At 39.7% G+C, this 23,828-nt stretch overlaps 1 protein-coding gene across 12 annotated transcripts in view; it reads right to left on the bottom strand.

The window, feature by feature from the left end:
• Positions 1 to 23,828, bottom strand: part of LOC133498141 (protein mono-ADP-ribosyltransferase PARP6) — a 48,488-nt gene that overhangs the window by 12,968 nt on the left and 11,692 nt on the right. For 5 of the 12 annotated variants that reach the window (XM_061814624.1, XM_061814626.1, XM_061814631.1 and 2 more), the window contains 15 exons: positions 21,594 to 21,744; positions 20,122 to 20,253; positions 19,858 to 19,953; positions 18,175 to 18,267; positions 17,533 to 17,659; positions 14,290 to 14,357; positions 14,003 to 14,070; positions 11,872 to 11,920; positions 11,638 to 11,750; positions 9,101 to 9,173; positions 6,641 to 6,710; positions 5,862 to 5,941; positions 5,726 to 5,807; positions 5,551 to 5,635; positions 3,554 to 5,224 (listed from right to left, as the gene is read on the bottom strand). In XM_061814624.1, the coding sequence (XP_061670608.1) occupies positions 5,137 to 5,224; positions 5,551 to 5,635; positions 5,726 to 5,807; positions 5,862 to 5,941; positions 6,641 to 6,710; positions 9,101 to 9,173; positions 11,638 to 11,750; positions 11,872 to 11,920; positions 14,003 to 14,070; positions 14,290 to 14,357; positions 17,533 to 17,659; positions 18,175 to 18,267; positions 19,858 to 19,953; positions 20,122 to 20,253; positions 21,594 to 21,744 (1,375 nt within the window). In that variant the 3' untranslated portion in view covers positions 3,554 to 5,136. Of the gene's footprint in view, positions 1 to 3,553; positions 5,225 to 5,550; positions 5,636 to 5,725; positions 5,808 to 5,861; positions 5,942 to 6,640; positions 9,174 to 11,637; positions 11,751 to 11,871; positions 11,921 to 14,002; positions 14,071 to 14,289; positions 14,358 to 17,532; positions 17,660 to 18,174; positions 18,268 to 19,857; positions 19,954 to 20,121; positions 20,254 to 21,593; positions 21,745 to 23,828 lie in introns of those variants that run through there. The other 7 variants (XR_009794212.1, XR_009794213.1, XM_061814627.1 and 4 more) reach the window with 5 other exon arrangements.

The following is a 23,828-nucleotide window of genomic DNA, read 5'->3' as shown; positions in this document are numbered from 1 at the left end:
AAAGAGAAACAAAAAAGGCGGGAGAGATAATTAAGACTTAGGGGGTGAATGACAGTCACAAAGCCGTTTGTTTAAGACGGAACACCACGTCTCCTGTAACGCTCTGCGAAACAGTCGGGATCCGTGTCACAAAACATTACCCGCACAGCTGTTGGCTTCATGGCAAAAGCGTGTTGTTTTATGTTCTGACGCCCCCCCCACTGCATTGACCTCAGTCGCCTCACGTCACTTAAGAGGCATCTGAAAGAAGTCGGCACTTGTGTCTTTGTTTTGGAAAGAAAAAATAAATACAAATGGAAGATGTTGGTGGGGCATGAAGGAATGTGAGACGCACATGCATTTTTTCATCATATTGCTAGAATGAATGCTCATCCAAGAAAGATGTGCAGTGGTATAAGTATTTTGTGAAATTATGATAAAGGAGTTGTGAAATTACTACCAGCATATCTCGCAAGTTGTGTTTCTGCAAGATAAAACTCGGAAAGTTCAGAGGAAAAAAGGTACCTTACAACAAAAATCTTACAAGACAAATTTGATTTCTAATGTGAAAGGGGGCAGTGATCATCACTCACTGGATGACACCTAACTCGCACATGTGCCAGTAGATTAATTGTTTCTTTGTTTTTGCCACTGTGGAAGTAAGTAGGGTTTCAAAATGTTGGGATTTCTACGCAGGGTTTCAAAATCGAGTTAGGGTTTCAAAGTTGGGTTTCAAAATGGGGTGAGGGATTCAAGGTAGGGTTTCAAAACAGGATTACAGATTCAAAGTAGGGTTTCTAAATGGGGTTAGGGTTTCAAAGTCAGTTTCAAAACGTTGTTGGGGTTTCAAAATACGGTTAGGAATTACAACTAGGGTTTCAAAGTAGGCTAAGGTTTTCAAATTTAGGTTTGGGTTTCAAAACAGAGTGAGGGATTCAAAGTAGGGTTTCAAAACCAGATTAGTTTTCCAAAGTAGGGTTTAAAACGGGGTTGTCATTTCAAGGTGGGGTTCCAAAATGGGTTTTGGGTTTCAAAGTTGGCTTTTAAAACAGTGTTAAGAGAGACAAAGTAGGTTTCAAAAAAGGGTTACTGTTTCAAAGTAGGGTTTCAATTTAGGGTTGGGGTTCCAAAAGGGAGATAGGGTTTCAAAGTAGGGTTTATAACAGCGTGAGAATTTTGAAGTATCAGGGTGAGGGTTTCAGTCATTTTAACACGGTGTTTGAGTGGAGTAACTTGATTTGATCAAAAAAGGTCATAATGTCTAATCCATCTATCTAATATTTAGAGAAATCTAAATTTTACAAAAAAAATGTTTTTCAGGAAAAGGTCATCATGAAATTTTTTAAAATAAATATTTGTTTCCAGGGACACCTAACAGCACCCAAGCACGACTGTCCAATGGACCACTGAACACAGTGAGCGAGGCACTAGAAGAAGATACTAAAAACAATACTAAGGATTGTGAGACAAGTGAATCACTGCTCGTATATTGAAATAAAAAAAAAAATAGTAGCCATCTTCTGGATATAATGACAGAGTAGGTGTTGTGCATACAAATCAAGAGTAAAATAATAAAAAGCATTGAGGCTCAAAATCCCGAGCAGTGTTTTGAATCAGAGTTAGGGTTTACCAGAGCTCGGAGACGGACTACAAAGCAGGGAAATCGAATCCTGTTTTTTTTGCTTGGTACGCACCAACAAGCATTTTGTATGCTCAACCTCGTCCGTGTGCTACCGTGCTCGATAATCACCCGTAACTGCTGTTGTTGGTTGTGTAGCTCCTGTCAAGCATCTACTTGTTAAATCTCGTTTCCTGTTGCTCTACAGGGGGAGGCGGACCAGCAACCACAATGCCACACAGGTGTAGTCCTCATCTCCGCATTAATTGCCCCACACTATCTTCAGATTCCATTTATTGCACTGCAGGGGTCAGTCTCTGGAGGGGCCTGGCTCCAACCTGCAGACCTCCTACTGGGGCGCATCCTCAAGCTCAATAAAAGACCGCTTGATTAACACACACCCCCCCCTCCCCAGGGTAATTGCTCCTTTTGTGTGGGAATTGAAATGCGGCAATCCCTTCGATGGTCCGTGGGTCGTGTCCGCCGGGTTGCCAGAAACCTTGCTGACCCTACTGTTGCCACTCTTTTGATTCTGCCAAACAACCACAGCTTAGTCTGTGGTCTAGTCACCGAAAGAATACAAAGGAAATAAGGCAAATTTGAAACACCAGAGCTCCTCTTTGTGGCTGACTGTGAAATTACACTGAAAAAAAATATTACTCCAACAACCCTAATCAAAAAGGCCAAACCAAGAGGGACGGTGCTTCCCTTCAGAGGTCATAGTGACACATCATCTGCCTACTATACATCAATCATCAAACAATTTACAACAGTACAGGAGCCAATGCACATTACTTTAATTTAGAAGTTTCATTTGTTCTATGACCAGACCTAGAACACAATTTACTCCTGTATCAAATCAGTACTCCATTGAAATGACATTAATTTGTTCCGGGCACCCAATTAACACCATATTTTATCCATCTATCCATTCTCAGTACCACTTTTCGTATTCAGGGTCACAGAGGGTTGCAGCCTATCCCAGCTGACTTTGGGTGAAAGGCGAATTACACCCTGAATTGGTTGCCAGTCAGTTGCACATGTAGACATGGACAACCATCCGCACACACACACAATCACTGAATGCTAACTGACCCCAGGCTGACTGTATTCTGTAAAAAGCATAGTAACATATGCAACAATGTAAATATATAGAGCTGTTGAAGTGCTGCCTCCACCAGATAAAGTTTCAGTTTTTACCGGCATTTTTCCCCCCAGCGTGGATTCTGCTCATGGAATAGATGAAGTCTATTCTCCTAACTGCTTCCAACCTGCATGCAAGGGCTTGGATCCAACCCCGGTTAATTATGGCAACAAAATCGATACTCACCATAGGCACAGCAGTATTTGGGCCACAATGTGTAATGGCTCACTTTCATGAGACAGTGTTGGAATCAGAATCAGAATCAGCTTTATTGGCCAAGTGTGTAAAAACACACAAGGATATCCTCGCACGGGTCACGGGAGTGCTGGAGCCAATCCCAGCTATTGTCGGGCAGGAGGCGGGGTACAGAGGAAAAAGCAACCACACATCACATCTATGGTCAATTTTAAGTCTTAATTACCATAGCATACATGTTTTTTTTGGGATGTGGGAATAAAACTGGACCGTAAAACCACAAACCCTACTGAAAAACCACACTGTCACAGGGAGAACTTGCAGGCGAGGCCGGGATGTGAGTCCCGGTCCTCAGAACTGTGAAGCAGATGCTCTAACCAGTCATTCAATGTGCTGCTAAAAGACCAGTAGAAAAGAAGTTGTTATATTACTACAAGAATATCTTCATAAACTTACAAATATACAATTTTTAATACTGCTGAGGTGATGTTAATGATGTGAGGTCATTTATTTGGTTGCAAAGGACACATAGGACACATTTCACTTTCTATGATGGTGGAGCCCCCCCCTTGCTGAAAGATAGTTGATGAAAGTCACCGTGGTGTAGGGAGCGTTCTCAAAGAAGAGGGGAGAGTATATAAAACTGTGCAAAACCAGGATTTTATTATTTTTTGATCCCACTTTACATAACTGACTTTCACCTTCTTGAATACTTTCGACACTAAAAACAGGCGGTGAGAGAATAAACCTTCAGACTTGCACCTAAAAAGCCCCCCCAAAAAACAGGAGCCTCGTTCTTTTCTCATTATATATCATCCATATTTCCGGCCCATCACTGTACAGACATAAAGAATATTACAGGTTCCCAATGTACTTTTTTCCCCCTTTTCCTCCAGGACACAGAGGATACGTCATCTTAGGCAAGCGTACAATAAGTGCAATGTGTCATATGATGCAGAGAAAATACCAGCTCATACATACATGATTGATAAACCAGCTATACAAGGATTGGCTAATATGTGTATACAATGGATCCAATGCAAATTATTTTGTGGTATTATCTCTGAAGGTGTTATTGACAGGAAAAAGTGATGCCCATAAATGCAACATTATGCAAATCAAGGAAAATAAGTACATAAATCTAAAGTGCTGTCTGGTACATAATCTCGACCTTCATTCATTGGATTGCATGTAAAAACAATTGATATTTGTGGGGGGAGAATAGCCATATTACTACATGGTAATGTGGCTGCTCAAAAGAAATTTGTCAGTAGTTTTGTGTCACATGTGTAGTGTTTCGTATAATGACAGGAAACCTTTTCTGCCTTATAAAAATACAGTTGGACAATCGTGATGTGTGGAAAACAAAGAATTGTTTTTTACTCCAGTAGTTTGATTTCCCATAATGACAGGAAGGACATTTACCTGATAGAATGGTTAGCTGTTCATTAAAACAAAATATTAAAACTATCAATAAATATTCATATTGTCAAAGTGCCTTTAGTGGATAGTTCAAACCCACCCTTATTGAATTCTTGCAAATGAATTCTGTTGGCCAAGGACAAAATGACAGAGCTGTGTTAGACCATTAGCTATCAATTGTACAGACATAATTGATGCCATTACTCAAACAATACCCAATATTTTAAAAAAGTGCCACTTTTTCGCACAGGGGTGGGAAACCTACGAGCCCTGGACTGTGTATGAGAGCGATGTCGGCAATTTTTTTTTATAATATTTATTTGTTTTGCATTGTATTTTTAAGGCCGTTGAAGGACAGAGATAAACAGTCCCTGACCCCTAATATAAGGGGGTGAAGACAGAGTGCCTTTACATCCGTGAAAGAGGATCCACAAGTGGATGTAGCAATCACTGGAATATTTAATGAAAAAAAGCAAGAACATACATGAAGCGTAATGTAACTATGGAAAAGCCATGCCAGTGACAATTTCTTTTTCCATACATTACACATTTATGGTTGAAATTGTCCGCAGGAGAAGAAGTTAGTCCTACAAAAAGAATGCAATAATGTTTTCCCAAAACCTTGTTGCTTCAAGAACATTCAGCTGCTCTTATTTATTTTTTTTTTTTGTCCACCTGCTTTGTGCACCTCTGCCCAATGTGATGCATGGATCTAGTTTACATGTTGTGTGGCCCCGCTTGTAAAAAAGTCTCCTCACAACAACCTGGAGATGCAGATCTAGGTTCCGATCACGCGCATGATCTCCTTCTGTACTTTGGGCTCCTGCGTGTTGATGTTGGCGTCTCCCACTTGGCCATCCTCATACCTGCATTCACAAAAATAAGATTCCTATTCTACTCACTAAACTGTAAACATGTCCATCCATCATTTTTCTATTGCACTTGTGCTCATTAAGAGTCAGGGGTGAGCCGTCGTGCCCCTCAGCAGACTTTGGAACACCCTGGACTGCTTCCGGCCAAGTGAAGTTCACATATCGAAAAGAATTCAAACTTTCAAACTTATTAGACTTGAAAATTACATTTCAGATTGCAAACAATACCATCAGCATTTTTCCATCTTTTTATTGGCTGAGATCTGAATGAAGGCAAACACTGTAGAAAATGGATAAAGTGATTTAAAGCCAATACTCACACGAAAAAGAAGCGAGTACAAACATGATCCGACACAGGGCACACCCAAATGTTGCCATGCTTTTGCAGATCCTTGGAGGTGATCACTAAAACAAAAAAAAAGAAAGACAAGGACAAACAATGTGAGCTGGTGTGTGTTTTCATTACAGTCCAGTGTATTTCTCAATTGTTTTTACCTTCACAAAGTGCTATGCAATTCAGATTTCGACTTTGCAGAAACCTTGATTGGATTGGACGACTCTGCTTGAAACAACAAAACTGGAACATGAGGAATGTTTGTGTCATTCTGTTGAGCATTATTCCATCCCTTACCTGTGGTATGGTATTCATGCGGTTGTACCGCTGCACCAGCTCATCTTTGGTGGGCATGCGGTGCTGTCCCTTCCCCATTCCTGCACAGAGCGGAACACAAACAGCCCTCTATTCTAATATGATCTTTGAGTGACTGGCGGCCTCCAAAGTCTTCTTGAAAGAACATTTTACCCACAGAGCTTGGAGTTCGTATCGTGTTGTTAATGCTCAAAAACGTTCTTGATTATATAACTAAAGCTTACTTGTCAGTGCCTTTCTGGCTGCAAGAACAACCGTCTCAAAACATTGCTGTTTTTCAAAGAGCTTTTTAGTCACAACAAGAATCTGAATGATTTCAAATTATATCTGATCTATTAGGGAGCACGTTTTCCTCAAAAGTTGCGGGTGAGATGGACCCAGTCTAAGGGTACACCCTGGACTGGTCGCCACCCAGTCACAATGCAAATGTAGACAAAAAACACATTTATGCTTAAATTTCAATCTAGGGGCAATTTTCAATCTTCAGTGTATCTAACATGGATATTTTTTAAATGTGGGAGGAAGCCTGAGTGCCTGTAGGAAAAAACTAAGCTTGGAAACAACATGTAAATTTTAGAAATGAGCTCAGATTCAAACCCAGAACCTTGGGACTGTAAAAACATGCTAACGAAGAGACCATTATACTACTCATCCTTTAAATATCTGGCTAAGTAACAAATTGTACTTTACATGAACAGCTGTGTGTGAAGTAGTCAAGGGAGAAGAAGGTGAAAAAGAAGCTGCGAGCAACTCATTCCTACCTGAGTATCCAAAAGATATGCTGGAGATGGGGCTGAGATAGATGCCCTTTCCGTACGCGGCCCCATGCAGCTTGGTTTGAGAAGGGGGTGGGGGGCATTAGTGCAGCACAGAACAAAAATTTATTAAACCGAGACACCACAAAAAGCTATTTGTAAACAACAATGAGCTGTAAACATCCTGGTTTAAGGAGGCTGTGTAAAAGTGAAAACTAGCAGCTCCCAATGGAAAGCCAATAGGGAGAAGGCACTGAGGTAAATAATTCAGATGGAAGACCAGATTATAAAAGTGATTATGACGTGGCCAGCACTTGAGTGAGACAAGGCAGACCATGGATTTGTGCTACCAGAGCATAACGTTGATAACTGAAGTGGCATTATCAGAATCAGAAGCATCTTTTTTGGCTAAGTCTCTGGTAGCTGATGCCACACCAGTACTACCGCAAACTAGCTAACATTGTAATAAATACTGTATATATTTACGATATTATATGCGTCCAGGTGCCTGTTTTAATTTCAAACAACAGGAATAATCCAAATATTCAACATTACATATAGCCTACAGTTGGCCTGGGCTGATATTTCTCTTCATTTTAATTAAACAATCATATCCACTCTTAGCAAATTATTTTTTTTATTAAATGGTGGAATGACCCTACTGCAGCATATTGAGACCAGATTTAGGTATCTATAAATGGCTATTTCCATGACATCAAGTTTGCTGTGACATGGAAGACCATATCTGATTCCTGTGTTGGTAGATAACCAATATGTAAGTTTTGAGGTTGATATCCAATATGTAACTATTGGATTGATATCCACAGGAACAGCCTTGATTCCAATCTGGATATGGCCGATTCCACGTAACAATGGTGCATCTGCTAATAGTATCACTTGAGGGAGAAAAAAAACGTGTCACCTGAACCAAACGGTGTAAATACAGTCTTAGGTGAGACATTTGATGTGATGGTTTAGAGGCAAGAACATAGAAGAGAATGAGAAGGGGGAAGGAATAATGATCTTCAAGGTGGAGTTGAGACGCAGCAATTCGACATCTTAAATGTTTGAGAACAAGGAGGGCACAAATTAAAGACAGCAGAAGACATGAGCGATCATCAAGGTTTAAGAATAAACCGCATAATTTGAATTTTAAGAGAATTAAATCTATTTTCAGCACTTCTCTAAGCACTTGTGCAAATGAGGTGTTTGTGCAGGGTGTGGAATTCATCGCCTGTTAAATTGGATCACCAATGTCCTTGAAATCAGCTGGTTCGCAAAGTAAGCTGAAAAATGAGCATATGTAGCGAGTCATATGCAGATATCTGATCTGATAATGATGTTGGAAAATTTTATTTATACACCAACATTACACTCGCAGTATGTTTACTTTATATTTACCCTAAATTCAACTCCGAAAAGGTCTGGAGATGAAGGGCTGTCCTTATTGACACGCCTCTGCAACACCACATGACATTGGGGACAGTGCTTCTGGATTGGCAGCCTTGGGTAGTGGTCCCCCTTTTTAAAAAGGGGACCGGAGTTTATGTTTCATCTACAGGGAGATAAAACTCCTCAGCCCACCCGGTAAGGTCTAGTCAAGGGTGCTAGAGAGGAGGGTCCGTTGGGATGTCGGCTCTTAGGATTGAGGACCGTCTGTGAAAAAGTGGACCAGCTCTACAGGTATTGTGCAAGTTTGATCAGGTTAAATTAGGTTAGGTCAGCACCAGTGTCTGGTGTGATGATAAAAATACTTTTGCTTTCAAACAACACGGAGTGGGAGAAGTGAGTGCCACGATTCCTGATATCATGGAATGTTCTTGCACTGGTAATAGTTAACCCACCTGTTACAGGTCTGATACCACCTCCAAAGGTGTAATCTTGTCAGACCAACATTTTAACTTCCATGTCATATCTCTGACGTTAATACACAACAACTACACAGAAATAAGTCAGAGAAAATGCTTGCTCTTACAAGTGGTAAAAGGTGTTTATGTACAGTGGGGGGTGGGGACTATCAGGTTCTTGTCCCACCATAGTTCATGTTTACTCAGCATATTTGGTTTTAGTTACTTACCTCTCCCGATGGAAGCTCTTTGAGGAGAAATCTTTACTCACTGTGTCCAGTTATCCTTTGCATTCCGGAATATCAGACCTAGCCTACAATGTACTCTAAGTGGTTCACCCCAAGAAGACGCACAGACAGCCCCCTAGCCAGCATCATAGTGAATGCCACAGCCCCCACCCCCACCCCCCTCCTGTTTCACAGTGGCATTCACTGCTGACTGCATTAGCTGGGGGGAAATTCTGTTGGTACGCCCTGCTGGCTAAAAGGCAAACCGCAAAGCAGCCCAAAAGGGAAGCTGGCATCTATTAACTGCAAAAATGAATCAGCCGGACAGCCAGCCCGTTCTTTTGCAGAGCAGGCTGATGGTCCGAGAAGAGGAACTGCAAGGGTTTACGTACCTGCAGTTTGGTATAAGAGGCATTGACTAGTCCATTTCTCAGAACAGAGTGCCAGTTCTCTATATGGGAACCACTAGAGCAAGTGTAGGAGGAAATGAGAGAAAAGAGGCATGTGAATGATGTCCTGAATACTCGGTACAGTACAAAGAACACAATGTACACTGCAAAATCAATTTTGTTCAATGTCAATGTTAAGCGACTTATCAGCTCCCAGCCATGCCAATGTTTTGTTGGGAATCAAAATATGAAAAAGCTGTGTTGCATTAGTCTGTTGGATGTAATAGATTTCATTTTTCATCAGACTAAAACTCTCCTGTTTCAGGACATTTATTTAATTTTGTTAAGTTCCAAAATAATGACAGAATTTCTTTGGAAATGTTCTTCAAGGTCTAAAGTTCACATATAATTTCTTTGTGTCGAGTAGCATTTTCTTTGAACTGTATGTCTTGGGTCAAACATTTTGGCTTGGCAAGCTTCTGACAGTACTATAACAGGAATCCTCGCAGATACCACACAACAGGCAGAACTGATGTAACTTAGTCAGATTGGTCAGTTACCTTGCTCGCACACGCCTTTTCAGATCTGCCCACACATTTTCAACAGGTTTCAGATCAGGGTTTGGTGATGGCCACGCCAAAACTTTGTTATCTTCAAGACACTTTTCAAACATTTTGACGATATGGAAGACTCCTTTGTGCCCACTTTATAGCTTCCTCACTGATGTCTTGAGATGTTGACTTGATATCTCCATGTAATGTTCTTTTTTCATGATGCCATCAATTTTATGAAAAGCTCCAGTTCCTGCTATAGCAAAACAGCCCCACAATATGATGCTGCCACCTCCATCCTTCACAGCTGGTACGGTGTTCTCAGGTCTACAACCTTCCCCTTTTTTCTTCCAGATGTCACGTTAGTCATTACGGCCAAACAGCTCCACCTGAGTTTCATCAGACCACAGGACTTGTCTCCAGAAAGTAAGATCTTTGTCTTGGTATGTTTTTACAAACTGCAATCTGCTTTTTTTTTTTGTTGTTGGTTAAGCAGTAATAGCTTCATTCTTAATGAGTGGCCTTTCACCCCATGTTGATATAGTATTTGTTTCCCTGTGGATAATGACACTTGCTTACCAGTTTCATCCAACATCTTCACAAGGTCTTGAGTTTTGGTTCTGGGGTTGATTTGCCCATTTCAGACCAAAAAATGGTCATCTCTGGGACGCAGAGATCATTTCCTTCCTGAGCAGTGTGATGGCTGGACATTCCTATGATGTTTACACTCGAGTATAATTGTTTGAACAGATGAGTGTGGCACCATCAAGCATCTGAAAATTGCACCCAAGGATGAGCCAGACTTGTGGAACTCCCCGATTTTCTTCAGATTTCTTTTGATTTTCCCATGATTTCAAATAAGGAAGCAGAGTATTTGAGGTGTGGCCTTAAATACACACCTAGGTGTGCTTCCAAAGCCATAACCTCATCATCTGAGCTTTCCCATGCTCTTTACTTGACCTTGAAGAAAATAATATAACATTCACAAAGAAATTCTCTCTCATTATTTTGGCATTTAACAAAATTAAATAATTAATAATAGAGGTTTAGTCTGATTTCACTTCAGACAGTGAAACAAAAAATGAAATGTGTGTTTTTGCACAGTATGTGTAAACTTCTGGCTTTGACTGTATACAAAACACACTACATATACTGTGTATAGTGCATATGCTGATGAAGCAACATAGATATAAACTTCAGTGAGTTATCGAAGCCATAAAGAGAAAAAAATGTGATGCATTCTTTATTGTGGTTACATGTAATATTTTAAAGTGTTGACAATTTTGTTGAACAAAAATAGTTGAAAGGCACATTATTATGATTAGAAAAAAGTATTTGGGTAACATGACATGAGTAAAAAAAATCCATCTGGCCACTATTTGATGATTGCAAAGTGACAAGTAGCGACCAAAATTATGTACGTATATTCTTTGTGCTATTTTGGTGGTATTTAAAGTTTTCTGCTGTCTGTAATGGAAAGGAATGGTAATATGTTCACTGTTGTACAATTTTATACTTGTGGTCGTTTTTTCCCCTAATAACTAAATATGTAGTAATGAAATGCAGTAAGACAATTATTTTAAAAAAATAGACTAGTAATCTAACATTTGTGTTTACGGTGATACGCTGCAACAAGAGCTCAAATGTGCTCACATGAATAGTTTTATATTGAGGACCGTTAACTATACACTGTATTACAGTTACTGTATTTGGGCCATGCTATAGTCTAGCAAAGCTTCATATGCCTTTATCACAATCCTGATCTCACCATCATCTTTTTCTGGCTTCTCTACATCCCACATAAGCGCACCTGCTGAGTGGTGGCGTTTGTTATACCTCCATCTAAATCTGCTGGACTGTGGCCCAATGGCACATATTAATTGCTATGTTATGTAACATACAAAATGTACAAAGTCCCTTGTGATGAGACAAAAATTGCATGGATGCACAAAGTTTTCTTGCTAATGGGAGGCAGTAAAATGGACTCACTGGAAGGCGAAGGTACTGCCGTAAAGCTTTTTGGCAGTGCGGAAACGAGCCTCCTTGGCTGGAGGGCTGCTGAGCAGCAGGAACTGGTGGGAGGTGTGCATGAATTTCAGTTGCTATCACAATGTCATTGTAAGAGAGAAGAAAAGAAAGACAGAAAAGAGAATTGAACCCTCAAATTGCACACGGCAAAACTTGTTCGGTAATAGAGGAAGTGAGGGGCTTTTGATTTCCTACCCTACTAAGAGGCAACTTGACAATGTGAGATCTATTACTGGAAATAATCCTGCAAAATGACAGAAAACCAAACAAATGAATATAACAATACTATTAACAATCAAGGATTCCTTATCATAATCAATAATGTTATCACTGAAGTAAAATATCATTTTCTTGTGAAAACTACTTATGTCCATGTGAATGACTTTTTTAGCACTCCATGCACACAAAACAACTGTTTTTACCCGTTAAAGTACAACTTTGAAATTGATAGCAAAAAAAAAAAGAAGCTGCATAAAAATTGGGAAATCTCAGGGGGTCACTGTGCATATTGCCAGGTGATGTTGGCTCAGTGAGCATGTAATATAAGTGTATATTTATTTTTCATTGTCCTGTTGTGTTTTTGGGAGGTGTGATAACACCATAGTGGGATGGTTTTTTTCAGCTTGTCCCTTTCGGGGTCGCCACAGAGTGTCATCTCAGATGAACGCACATATATGTTTGGCACAATTTTTACGCCGGATGCACTTCCTGACGGAACCAGGGAGTGGAGGCGGCAGTGGGATACGAACCCACAACCCCTGGTTTACCAAACCCGTGCTCTAACCACTGAGCTACGGGGCCTCCTGATAACACCATAGTACAGGAAGGAATATATGACAACCATAGAACAGGAAACAGAACGATCTTGAATTTGAAATGCTACATGAGACAGGTACACACATCTATTTCCTGACTACATGGTACAGAGTGCAATATGGGTAATGTAGACTGTCTGATCTACAACCCCAATTCCAATGAAATTGAGATATTGTGTTAAACATAAATAAAAACAGAATACAATGATTTTCAATTTCCAAGAAGAATTTGAAATGTGGACTCGTTGGACCACAGAACACTTTTCCATTTTGCATCAGCCCATCTTTGATGAGCTCGTGCCCAGAGAAGCTGGGGTCATTTCTGGGTGTTGTTGATTAGTGGCTTTTGCTTTCCATAGTATAGTTTTAAGTTGTCGTTACAGCTGTAGTACCAAATTGTATTTACTGACATGGATTTTCTGAAGTGTTCCTGAGTCCATGGAGTGATATCCTTTACACATTGATGTTGGTTTTGATGCAGTGCCACCTGAGGTATTGAAGGCATTCAATGTTGGTTTTCAGCCTTGCCACTTACATGCAGTGATTTTTCCAGGATTCTCTGAAGCTTCTGGGGTTATTATGGACCGTAGATGATGAAATCCCTAAATTCCTTGCAATTGTACATTGAGGAACATTGTTCTTAAAATCAACTATTTTCTCACAAAGAGGTGAATCTTGCCTCATCTTTGCTTATGAATGACTGGGCAATTCAGGGACGCTAATTTAATCAGCAGTCATGACACAAATCTGTTTCCACTTAGCTTGTTCACCTGTGGGGTGTTCCAAACAGGTGTTTGATAAGCATTGCTCAACTTTCTCAGTGTTTTTTGACACCTGTCCTAGCCTTTTTGGAATGTGTTGCAGCCATAAAATTCTAAATGAATGATTATCAGTCTGAACATTAAATGTCTTTATAGTGTATTCAATTAAATATCTGTTGAACATGATGTGCAAATCATTTTATTCTGATTCCATTTATCTTTAACTCAATGTCCCAACTTCATTGGAATTGGGGTTGCACTTTATATTGTAAGTGCACTTTGTTTAGCATTGATGTGAAGAGGCTTGCCTCCCTGGTACACAGTAATTTTGATTTTATTCCATATTAGTTAGCTTTGATTCACAATTGTATTGCAGTTAATAGTTAAAATAGTACTTAACATAGTATGTACAGTTAATTAAGAAAAAAAGTAAGTGATGGGCAACTCTATAAGCCTGGAAAAGTTTGTCTTAATATTGTTGGAGGATTATGATTTTTCTCCATTAACTGCCAAAAGTGTCTCTCTATCACATATTGCCATGTTTAACTGTTCCTGTTGCCAAATCTGTCTAATTATATCTGTGTCGTGCTCGCATAGTGTTTCACTGTAAAAAAGAAAAAAAAAACATACAGGATCTTCAGCTTTCTATTCATTAATATCTCCATCTGGCATTTTACAGGAAAATTCAAAGCTTGTTAACATGCAAGGCAGAGCAAATGCTCCTGTTTAGAACATGTTTTCTCCACCCACCATTGTAGCAGGGGATGGGCCAAAGGATCGAGTTTGTCCATCTGCTTCTTGATCTCCAAATACGAGCCCTGGCAAAAACACACAAGCATGTGCTCCGTTCAATTTGCTTCCAAAACCAAATGTGAAAATTACATTTAAAATCTAAGGTTACATTTTAAATTTGATCTAAACACTACTTCCACAATGGGGACAACAGCAAAGACAAAATTGGGATACCGGCAGGTGGAGGACTTCAGTAAATACCGTATTTTTTGTATATTTTCCCTAGAGCCGCAATCTCCTCGTACCTGGGTCATTTCCCGTATGGACATGACACTGTCCAGTGCTTTCTGCAGCCTCTCATAATTCTTCTTCTGTGTTCATCGGTGGAGCCCAGCGGCAATTGCATGTAATGAGAGAGAGAGAAAGATAGAGAAGGAGAGAGAGAGAGAGAGAAAGATAGAGAGAGAGAGAGAGAGAGAGAGAGAGAGAGAGAGAGAGAGAGAGAAAAGAACATCCACACGTCTAAAATGAACTGTAAGGACAAGAAAAATTGGCCTCATTCACCAAAGATTCATGATGGAGTTGCTGTATCTTGTAGCATAATTGATAAATCACAATCTCATCCAACCATCAACAAAAATGTCAACAATTTTGAAGAATTATGTTGCATCTTTTGCTTCATTTTGAGTAAAAAAAAATGGCCTATGTTTTAAACACAAAGGAATATATATATATCCTTCGTAACTCATGGGATATAATTACAGTAACCTCTAGCTATTCGCGGGGGATAGGGACTGAGCCCGATCTCAAATTGCAAATTTCCATGTATAATTTATACCCCCCCACGTTATGTAAAGTTATGTAATTTGTAATGAGGAAAAATTGGACAATTGCCTCTGTCAACAGTTTAGACTTAATATATCGCACAAACTATTATCCTTAAACACTTTAATAGCATATCATACACTTGCAAACATCTTAAAACAATGTGGTCCTCTTAAAAATGCCATTACTGTTGTTGTCGCCATGTGACTGGTGACATTGTTTTCTGGTCCCACCTCCCCAACAGTATTTGATTTGACAAGATAAAGGTCAGTTAAGATAAAAGATGGGATACAATGGTCTCATTATATGTGTTGTATAATGTTGGATGGGGCTGACTGAGAGATGGCATGATTCTATGGCAGTTTGACATATTGTGAAAGCCCATACGTCTCTTGTAATCTGATCCAGACATTACTGGTGGTATATCCCCACGTTTTCAAAAATATTTGGTTTAAAAAGATGTTTTTTTCCTCATTACAATTATAATGGTGCTCAAGTCTTTGCAAATTTTTACTAGTTGCGGTTGGGCACAATCCTTTTTCCTCATGGATAGTGACCTTCTCACTGTATTCTAAACAGTTTTTTGGCATGAAAATTAAAAAAAAATGAAAAATTAAGGCTTCTTGCAAAATCATAGGAAACTGTGATTAGGTTGGGTTTTCTGCAGATAAAAGGGATTTAGTTCCCCCCCCAAAAAAAACTAAAACAAAACAAAACAAACAAAAAAGAAAATGACAATTGCCGACCCGTGAATGTGTGCGGGTCTCGTTTCTTTTTTTTTTAAGTTCAAAACTATCGCTAGCATTTTTATATATCGATGAACGAATTCCAAATAAGAACACAATGATAATCTGCCTAAGAATAGTTTAAGAACAAATTTGGTTTTCTAAAGGTGAATCGCTGAATTGCAATATTATGGTTACTGTTACCAAACTATCATTCATTATTGTATCTCATGTGACTGCAATTTCAATCCTTTTAGCAAGCCTACATTAATGAGGGTTTATTCGATAATTATCTATTGAAGAAACTTTACAAAATGATGAAGAGGTTCCAAATTTTTCTAACTCACTGATGTACAAATATTGCTATGTTGCATATTTCAACTCGGTTCATAATGAACAAAAAAGCCTTATTTCACTAGTTCTACATCATTCACAGAAATAATTTAAAATAAGATCCAAAAATTGTTGATGGTGAAATGTTGATTTTGTGGTTGAGTGTTAGAATTCCATTAATAGATGCCAAGCACAGAATTCCCAAAATTAAAAGACTGGACTATAAAAGAAGAGACCTTGAGAAAAACAAAAAAGAACTGGACAGGTGGAAGAGTAGAGAAATGCAAGGAATAGATAAGATCTTGGTTGGTGGAGAGCAAAAAGTCATGAACAAAATCGGGCAAAAGGAAGATCTCTCAGGGTAGGCCTGTCACGATAAATACTATATCGACTCATGGTTCAGGCCGGCATGTTTAACAACTGGTTAGCACCTTTTCCTCACAGTCCTAAATCCTGATGTTCTAATCTGGCATGTTTGCCTGCGGTCACCAGGTGAGCATCTCACTCAAACAGTCAAACGGCAAGTCGGACAGCCGAACTGCAAAGTGACCGGCTACTAAATAGCACACATTAACAGCTAGTGGGGCCTGGACCTCTGGTGGACTGGCTTTGGCTCCGTCCAATACCCGACAGTTTGCTCGATGCACCAAGTGTAAATCCACACAAAAGAGCCACTTTTGGAAAAGTTAACTATTTGTTATTTTTGCAAGTAAACAGGTCACTCGACTGCAGGGAAGTCATTTAAAACGTCAGTGGTGTTGTGTGTGTTTGTCATCACATACATTCACACACGCGGGAATGTTAACTCTTGACTAACCATACTAACCATAACCACAGTGGCCAGTTGTGACTTTTTTTTTTTTTTACTTTTTTGAGCCTCTCTTGTGTGTTAATGACGCTAAACCGCTATGTCAAATTTTTGTTTACCTGCAATTTTTGGAACAAAACCTGTGTTTTATTTGTATTTTTTATTTATTTTGTTATTGATTTCAGATATTTTCTTTATTGTTCTGCATTTCAATTCCAGTGTTCAATATTTTTTAGAATTAAGGGTTAATTGTTGTTAAGAAGGATCTTCTTGGATTGGTTTATCGTGATGGCTTTTGGGAAAAGCTATAATCCTAAAAAAATTTGCTATCGTGACAGTCCTAGCAAGGTGTTATTAAAGGGGAGCAGAGTGCATCAAAAGCCATTGCATTTCAAAGTTCTGAAAGCAGTGAGGAGGTTTCAAACCTGTCCCGACTGGACAGGAAGAACAAAAACAATACCTCCTACAAATGGTTGAGGCACACAGACGCCAGTGTCCCGGCACGGCAAGAGACCCGGTCCATAAAATGAGAACAATTGCAAATGTCATTTAATTATATGTTCATAGGAAATTATTATAGTATAATACATCATACACTCAATACAGTTTACAGAATACAGAATTAAGCATTCTTTACAGCACCACCAAAAAATAGTACTGTAACAAAATTTGATAAAACATGGTTTCTTTGGAACATTTCAGGAGGGTGGCCCCTAAAATATGCAAAACTGCACACCTTACCCCTTAATCAAGAAAGGTTATATTTCAGATTACCAGTTATATAGAAAGTGGCAGAGTGGACAATGTGATTACACATTTGCCTCAGAGTTCTGAGGTCCCAGATCAAGGGATACTGACCTTTGGGTTGAAGGCCAAAGTCTTGGGGTCATTGGGGTCCACAACGGAAGGGTAGGGCTCAAAGATGATGCTCTTGCGGGGAGACTCAAGCGCAGCTCGGCACATCGCCACAAGGAGATCTACGACCTGCAGAAAGGAAAGGTAAAACATGATTAATTATTTTTGCAGCGATTGCAGTCTTCCCGCAAATAGTGGCCAAAGGGTATTGATTGACTGAATTCAAATGGAGGAATGTGTACCAAGTAAAGAGGGCCTTTTTTGTGTTAAAATGTGTTGTTTTTACGATTTAATTAATTACAATTCAGAAAAAAAAATGTTGCAAAGCACCTCAGAACAAAAACATGGACATTTAATCATTGACTGCATCCCCTCATAATGTAAGATTGTCTTTAATTCTGAGTAATTCAGATGGTGTAGTAGTTCTGTCACTTGACTTCAAGCCAGGCCGTGTGGGCTCATTTGCTACTCAATGACTGTGTGAATGTAAGCGTAAATGGTTGTTTACGCGGCTTTGCAGGTAGTGGTGTTTTGGTTTAGCAACTCTGTTTGCAATGGGTTTCATATTGCCTCGGCAGTTTAACGTCCACTTCTGAATGATGAAGTGTATGGATGGACATTGCATGTGTGTATGTGCTTATCACCTCAGCACCGGTGGCCACTTCTTCTGCCGCTCCCGACATCACACCCAGCGTGTAGAAAGAGAATACGCACAGCTCCCTCGTGCACACAGCTGGCTACAAGCACGCGCACACAGGCACACACATAGAAACAAATAAATACAAATTATAATTATTTACACAGTTCATTCAGTTATAGTTGGGTGAATTCACACCAGGAAAGTCCTTTGGTCCACTTGTTTTGTTTGGACTAAAAGTGGAGTTTATTTTATTCTGTGCAGTTCACATTCATGTTGTATATTTTACAGTTGAACTCTAATTTGTAAACTTTGTCAAGCGTGTGACGATCGTTGCTCCATTGGACAGAAACAACGAGGGTGGGACAAAGCATTGGCTTCGAAGTGCAGGATGGATTTCTAGTCTGCAAATTTCTATTTAAAGCTGAAAACTAGGTATTTTGACACACAGTATCCGTCATTCCAGTGTTTGGCCTCCAGTTAATATCGCCTCACCTTACTAACAAAAAATAGCAGCTCATTCAACCAAAGTTTCATAGTGTTCTGAATACACTTTTAAATACACCATGTAAAACCCAACAAATTAATTAGACTACAATGGAACCTCAACTCTTGAACATGTGAAAGCTTGTAAAACTGGAATTTAACCAACAAGGAAGGAGAGTAAGGAAAGTATAGTAGTAAGGAAAAATATGTCTGTTATTTATATAAACATTTCCTTTACCAAGATCTCATTTCAGCCAGCTTCAAATGGTTGACTCTGTGTATGGATTTGCAATTTTTCCCTTTGGATTTTTGCGATACTTTGTAAAATACTAATTGCCGATAAGAGAAGAATATGCACCAGAGGTAACTCTCAAAGTCCGAGTACTTTTGTCTAGTACTGTATCAAAACTAATGTTCTCGTGCACAGGTGTCAAACTCAAGGCCAGGGGGCCAAATCTGACCCGTCACATGATTTTATGTGATCCGCATGTCAACTTCTATGATTCTTGTGAAAATCTGTACCAAGATTTTAAATTGCCGTATATTATAAATGATAACATTACGATACTACACACATTTTTGAAAACATTTAAAACATTTACCTTTGATGTCTGATTCCAAAACCAGTTCAGAAATTTTGTGTGTATATATGACCATGTGATTTTTATGGTTTCACAGTCATAACGACCCTCTGAGGAAAACCGTAAATACAATCCAGCCTGTGACAAAAAAATGAGTTTGACACCCTCCAGTGTCATTATAGGGATGTTGACAAGATATTGATGACATAGCAGTGCTGATCCTGCTAATTGATGTTTCACACATTGTTCTACTTCCTGCTTTTCCCCCATTCCTATTGATTTGGATTTTTTGGTCTTGAATTTTGGTACTGATCAACTTTTGTGTGCAAATGACCGGTTTTTACTTTTTTTTTTCTAGTGTTGTGTATTTGAGGCTATCTGCCTATGTAGTTTGACGAGGAGCACTCTGAAAGTGTAGATTAAGCTTCTCACGCTAGCTGCCATAACCTGTGTTCAAAAAGTAGTTTTCTGTGTGTTCAAGTAATCTACCATTAGTGGCTGATTTCATATTAGACTAGAATGAAAGTTTTCTGTGTTCAGGTTGTAAAATGTTTGTTGCTGATTTCATATTAGACCCTTTCACACCACTTGACAAAGATGCATGAATATGCCTCTCTTGATACCTTCAGCATGGATCCATTCTGAAAGACATGCTGCTCGTCGCAAACCACACAATACTCATTGAGCGTGGGTATCCTCTGCTCAGAGTACTTCATTATCTGCTCAGAGAAAACACACACATAGACACACAAATGCAAAAACAATTGTCCGTCTTAACACTCCCTAAATAAGTAATGAGATCTAGTGAGTTTACCTTGATGAACATCACATACTTACAGTATTTGTAAGTACAGTAAATTATAAACAGTTGGGATTTTGTGTTGCACCTGCACTAAGAAGCCATACTCCAGTGTGGGAATGTTCTTGCAATGTCCACCCGCCTGGGATGAGAAAAATAATTCAATCAGCTGCCTCGTGGTGATCTGTGCCGGGGCCCTGGCCGCTGGGACCGCCACAGTCTGATGAATCAAGTGAAGACAGAGAATTATGGGTAATGGCACAGCACATACATTAAAGAGAGCATAAAGCGTGGGTGGTGATTGACAGGAGGAGAGAACATCAACCAGTGGATTTGAACTAAATATACAAAGACACTGCACATCCTGTGCGAGCCTACTCTTGTTGACAGTGGCCTAAGTTAGTATTCAGGTGAGTCATTCACAAAAAACAAATACCACGCCTCCCTTTTGGCCACAAGGAACAAAAAGGGGTAATATTTATAAATAACCACTAGTTTACGCACCGAAAATTAACTCTCAAGACAATGCAAACTTGTTGCTAATAAAAAAAAGCAGCATCTCCATGCATACAGAGTCTACCATGAATAAGTGTGGTCCCCTAGCACTTATTATACACACATACAAATGGAAGCAAGGAGCCAGCTTCCATGCAAGAAGAGAAACAGGGTGTGTCCAGTGAATTATAATTCTTAATCTCTGGGGCATTTTAACAGAAACATCTCACAAACTAAGTACTGTATTTCCACGACTATAAGGTGCACATAAATGTCTTGAATTTTCTCTGAAATGGAAGGGGCACTGTACAATACGGAGTGCCTTATGTGTGCACCAAAGTCCAAAACCTGCAACTGACGGAGGATTTCCTGCCGACACGCTGCTTATATAGAGGAACAACAGAAACAGAGGGAAGTGTGGGAGTGGGAGAGGATGCTAAAGGCACGCCCACCAGAAGGTACATAATACTAGTATGTGTTTGTGGAAAACAACACTGTTTTGGCTAAGGACCCCCAAAAATGGCACCTTTAAGAGCTACCTTTACTGATCACAGTTTAAAGTACAAGCTATCATTTACACAGAAAAACATGGAAATTGAGCAGCCGAGAGAGAATTCAAGATCAGTGAATCCATGGTGCTAAAGTAGAGGAAGCGGGAAAACGAGCTTCTCCACGTCAAAAGGACGAAGCTGAGTTTCCGCGGAAACAAGGCGAGGTGGCCCGAGTTGGAAGAGCAACTCGAGCAATGGATTTATGATCAAAGAACAAACAACTGCCGTGAAAAAATAAGCGCACCAAATGAACTTGGAGCATGCTACAATAGTATAAAATGGTAACAATAAGCACCCCAGATATGGACACGTCCCCCAATTTGCAGTTGGGCTAAAAAATGAAAAAAAACATCACTCACTATGTGAGGAAATACAATCTGCAATCTGCTATCAAAAAGTATTTGGCAGCGTCAACATAAAAGAAAATTGATGAAGCTGTCTGCATAAAGAGTTTTGTCCATACAGTAGAGGGAAAGGTGAGAATAGCTGAGTGGTTTGTATGAGACACACTAACCTGGCTGTTTGGCGGATAGCTGAAGAGCTCCCCTTTTGGGTTCTTCATGGTACATGAGATGGAACGATTCATGAGGCGGGTCACGCGGAGCTCAGGGACACTCAGCTTCCCTTTCAGGACAGTGTCTTGGATCAAAGGGAAACTTGGAGACCTTCACAACAAGAGCAATCACAAAGGATGTGCAGCCATTCCTGTTTACTTGTAACAAGACAATGCTGTGTTTGTCATTACAAGGTCAGTCGGTGTCTTTTGAGTTAACTGAAGACCTTCCATAGAAACAAATCTTTCATTCATAACAGTAACTGCCCACATTACATTACAGAAAAAATGTAAAGGAGAGTCTGAAGTTTGTATTACAATATAATACAAAATATAAAACTGTTGACAGTACAACATACTGTATTACTGAACAGATTTTTTTGAAAAACAATCACCTCTGGCCACATCTAATGCCTCAAATTTCATCTTACTATTATTTTATAACTGGGCATGGTGTAGCAAGAATAGACAATCAGAGACTGAGACTGTATACACAGAAAATGGGACAGAATAGTCTGTAAATCATCTGCACAAGGACACACAGCCTCATGCTGGAACGTAGCAGCCTCACGCAAAAGGAGACGATTGTAGTTTCTTGGTCGTCTTATTTGACTAAGGTTAAGAATGACAGTTAAAAAGGAATTGGACAGCTGAGCTGTCATAGCTCTCTATTTCAAATCAAGGGCAAACATACAAATACAAATACATTTCATTGGTAACATTTTGTTTGGTACACGCATTTGTGAGCTGGGGATGTTATTTTGGGCAGAGACGCGAGGCAGCCAGGATTGGAAGTGAGTGAACTACTTTTCTATTTTTGTGATGCATTATTGTTACACAAAACACAGAGAAGCAGACTCAAAGAAAGCTTTTTCCCTAGAGCGATCAACTCCTTGAACTTAAGACCACTAAATATAAACAGTACTGTAATCGAAAATTATGCAACTGCACTTTCTTGTTTTCTTTTCTTAGTTCTCTAGCCAAAATGGAGTACAAATGGGTAATAAACTTACCAATGCCTGGACATGGGCAATAAAACTGAAAAATAAACTTTATTTATGTATTCATTTTATTATCTTTTAAAGATCTTTTAGCCTTAACTCTGGCTTGATTGTAAAAAAAATTTATCTGAGTTGAGCTCATATTTAAGAGGTTCTTCTATTTTACTTTATTTTATTTTATTGGTTCAAGCACCTTGTGGAGAAGTGCTCGTTACAGTATCTCGTTGTATGCACAACATTATAATGACAATAAAGACTTTTGATTTTATTTGATTCGCACCGCTCGTTGAGCTGTCATCTTATCATGGTTTTTGTGCCCTAAAGATTCTAGAAGCTAAGTTCACTGGTAATAGTTAGGTGGAAGTGTCACCCATGGCCAACGGGTAACAGGCGAGGGACCTTACAAAGCAAGACTATAAATCCCTATGCTGAGTAAAATTCATGGATTTAGGCTTGGATGTGGGGCTCTGAGGCAAGTGCCTGGTGGCTCTGCCTGCACCCATGGGGCTCGACCAGGCACTGCCCGAAAGGGTAACGGGGGACTCACCAAGGACTCACCACCAATGGGAAGGGCCATAGGGGTTGGGTGCAGTGTGAGCTGGGTGGTGGCCGAAGGCGGGGATCTTGGCGATCTGATCCCAGACTACAGAAACTGGCTCTAGGGATGTGGAATGTCACATTTCTGGCAAAGAAGGGTCCTGAACTGGTGAGCGAGGTTGAGAAGTTCCAACGATTATATACTCAGGCACGCACGGCTTGGGCTCTGGTACCAGTCCTCTTCAGAGGGATTGGACAATTTTCCACTCCAAAGTTGCCCATAGTAAGAGGAGTTGGACATGTGTGGGTATACTTATTGTCCCCCAGCTCAGCGCCTGTACGTTGGGGTCTAGTTGCCGAGTAAGGGAAGGATGGTAACCAGAGATCGACAGGCGGATCAGTGCAGCGTCTGCAGTAATGTCTGTTGTGGTGAAGAAGGAGCGAAGCAGAAAGGCAAAGCTCTCTATTGTTCTACCTATTAGTCTTTATTATGGTATGTTGTGGATAAAATTGGATCATGTATTTAAAAAGCAATTTTGATGGGTGAACATGCAGTGGATCATAATGACACGTAGATATTTTTTAGAATACCAATTTAACAAACGGAAGTGTTTGGCCTTGAAACAGAATAAAGTTATTTTCTTTGGGAAAATTGTAA

This window comes from Syngnathoides biaculeatus, chromosome 3 (genome assembly GCF_019802595.1).
Source record: "Syngnathoides biaculeatus isolate LvHL_M chromosome 3, ASM1980259v1, whole genome shotgun sequence".
NCBI classification, from domain to species: Eukaryota; Metazoa; Chordata; class Actinopteri; order Syngnathiformes; family Syngnathidae; genus Syngnathoides; species Syngnathoides biaculeatus.
Note: the sequence above shows the minus strand (reverse complement) of the source record. Positions and strands in the feature narration are given on the sequence as shown.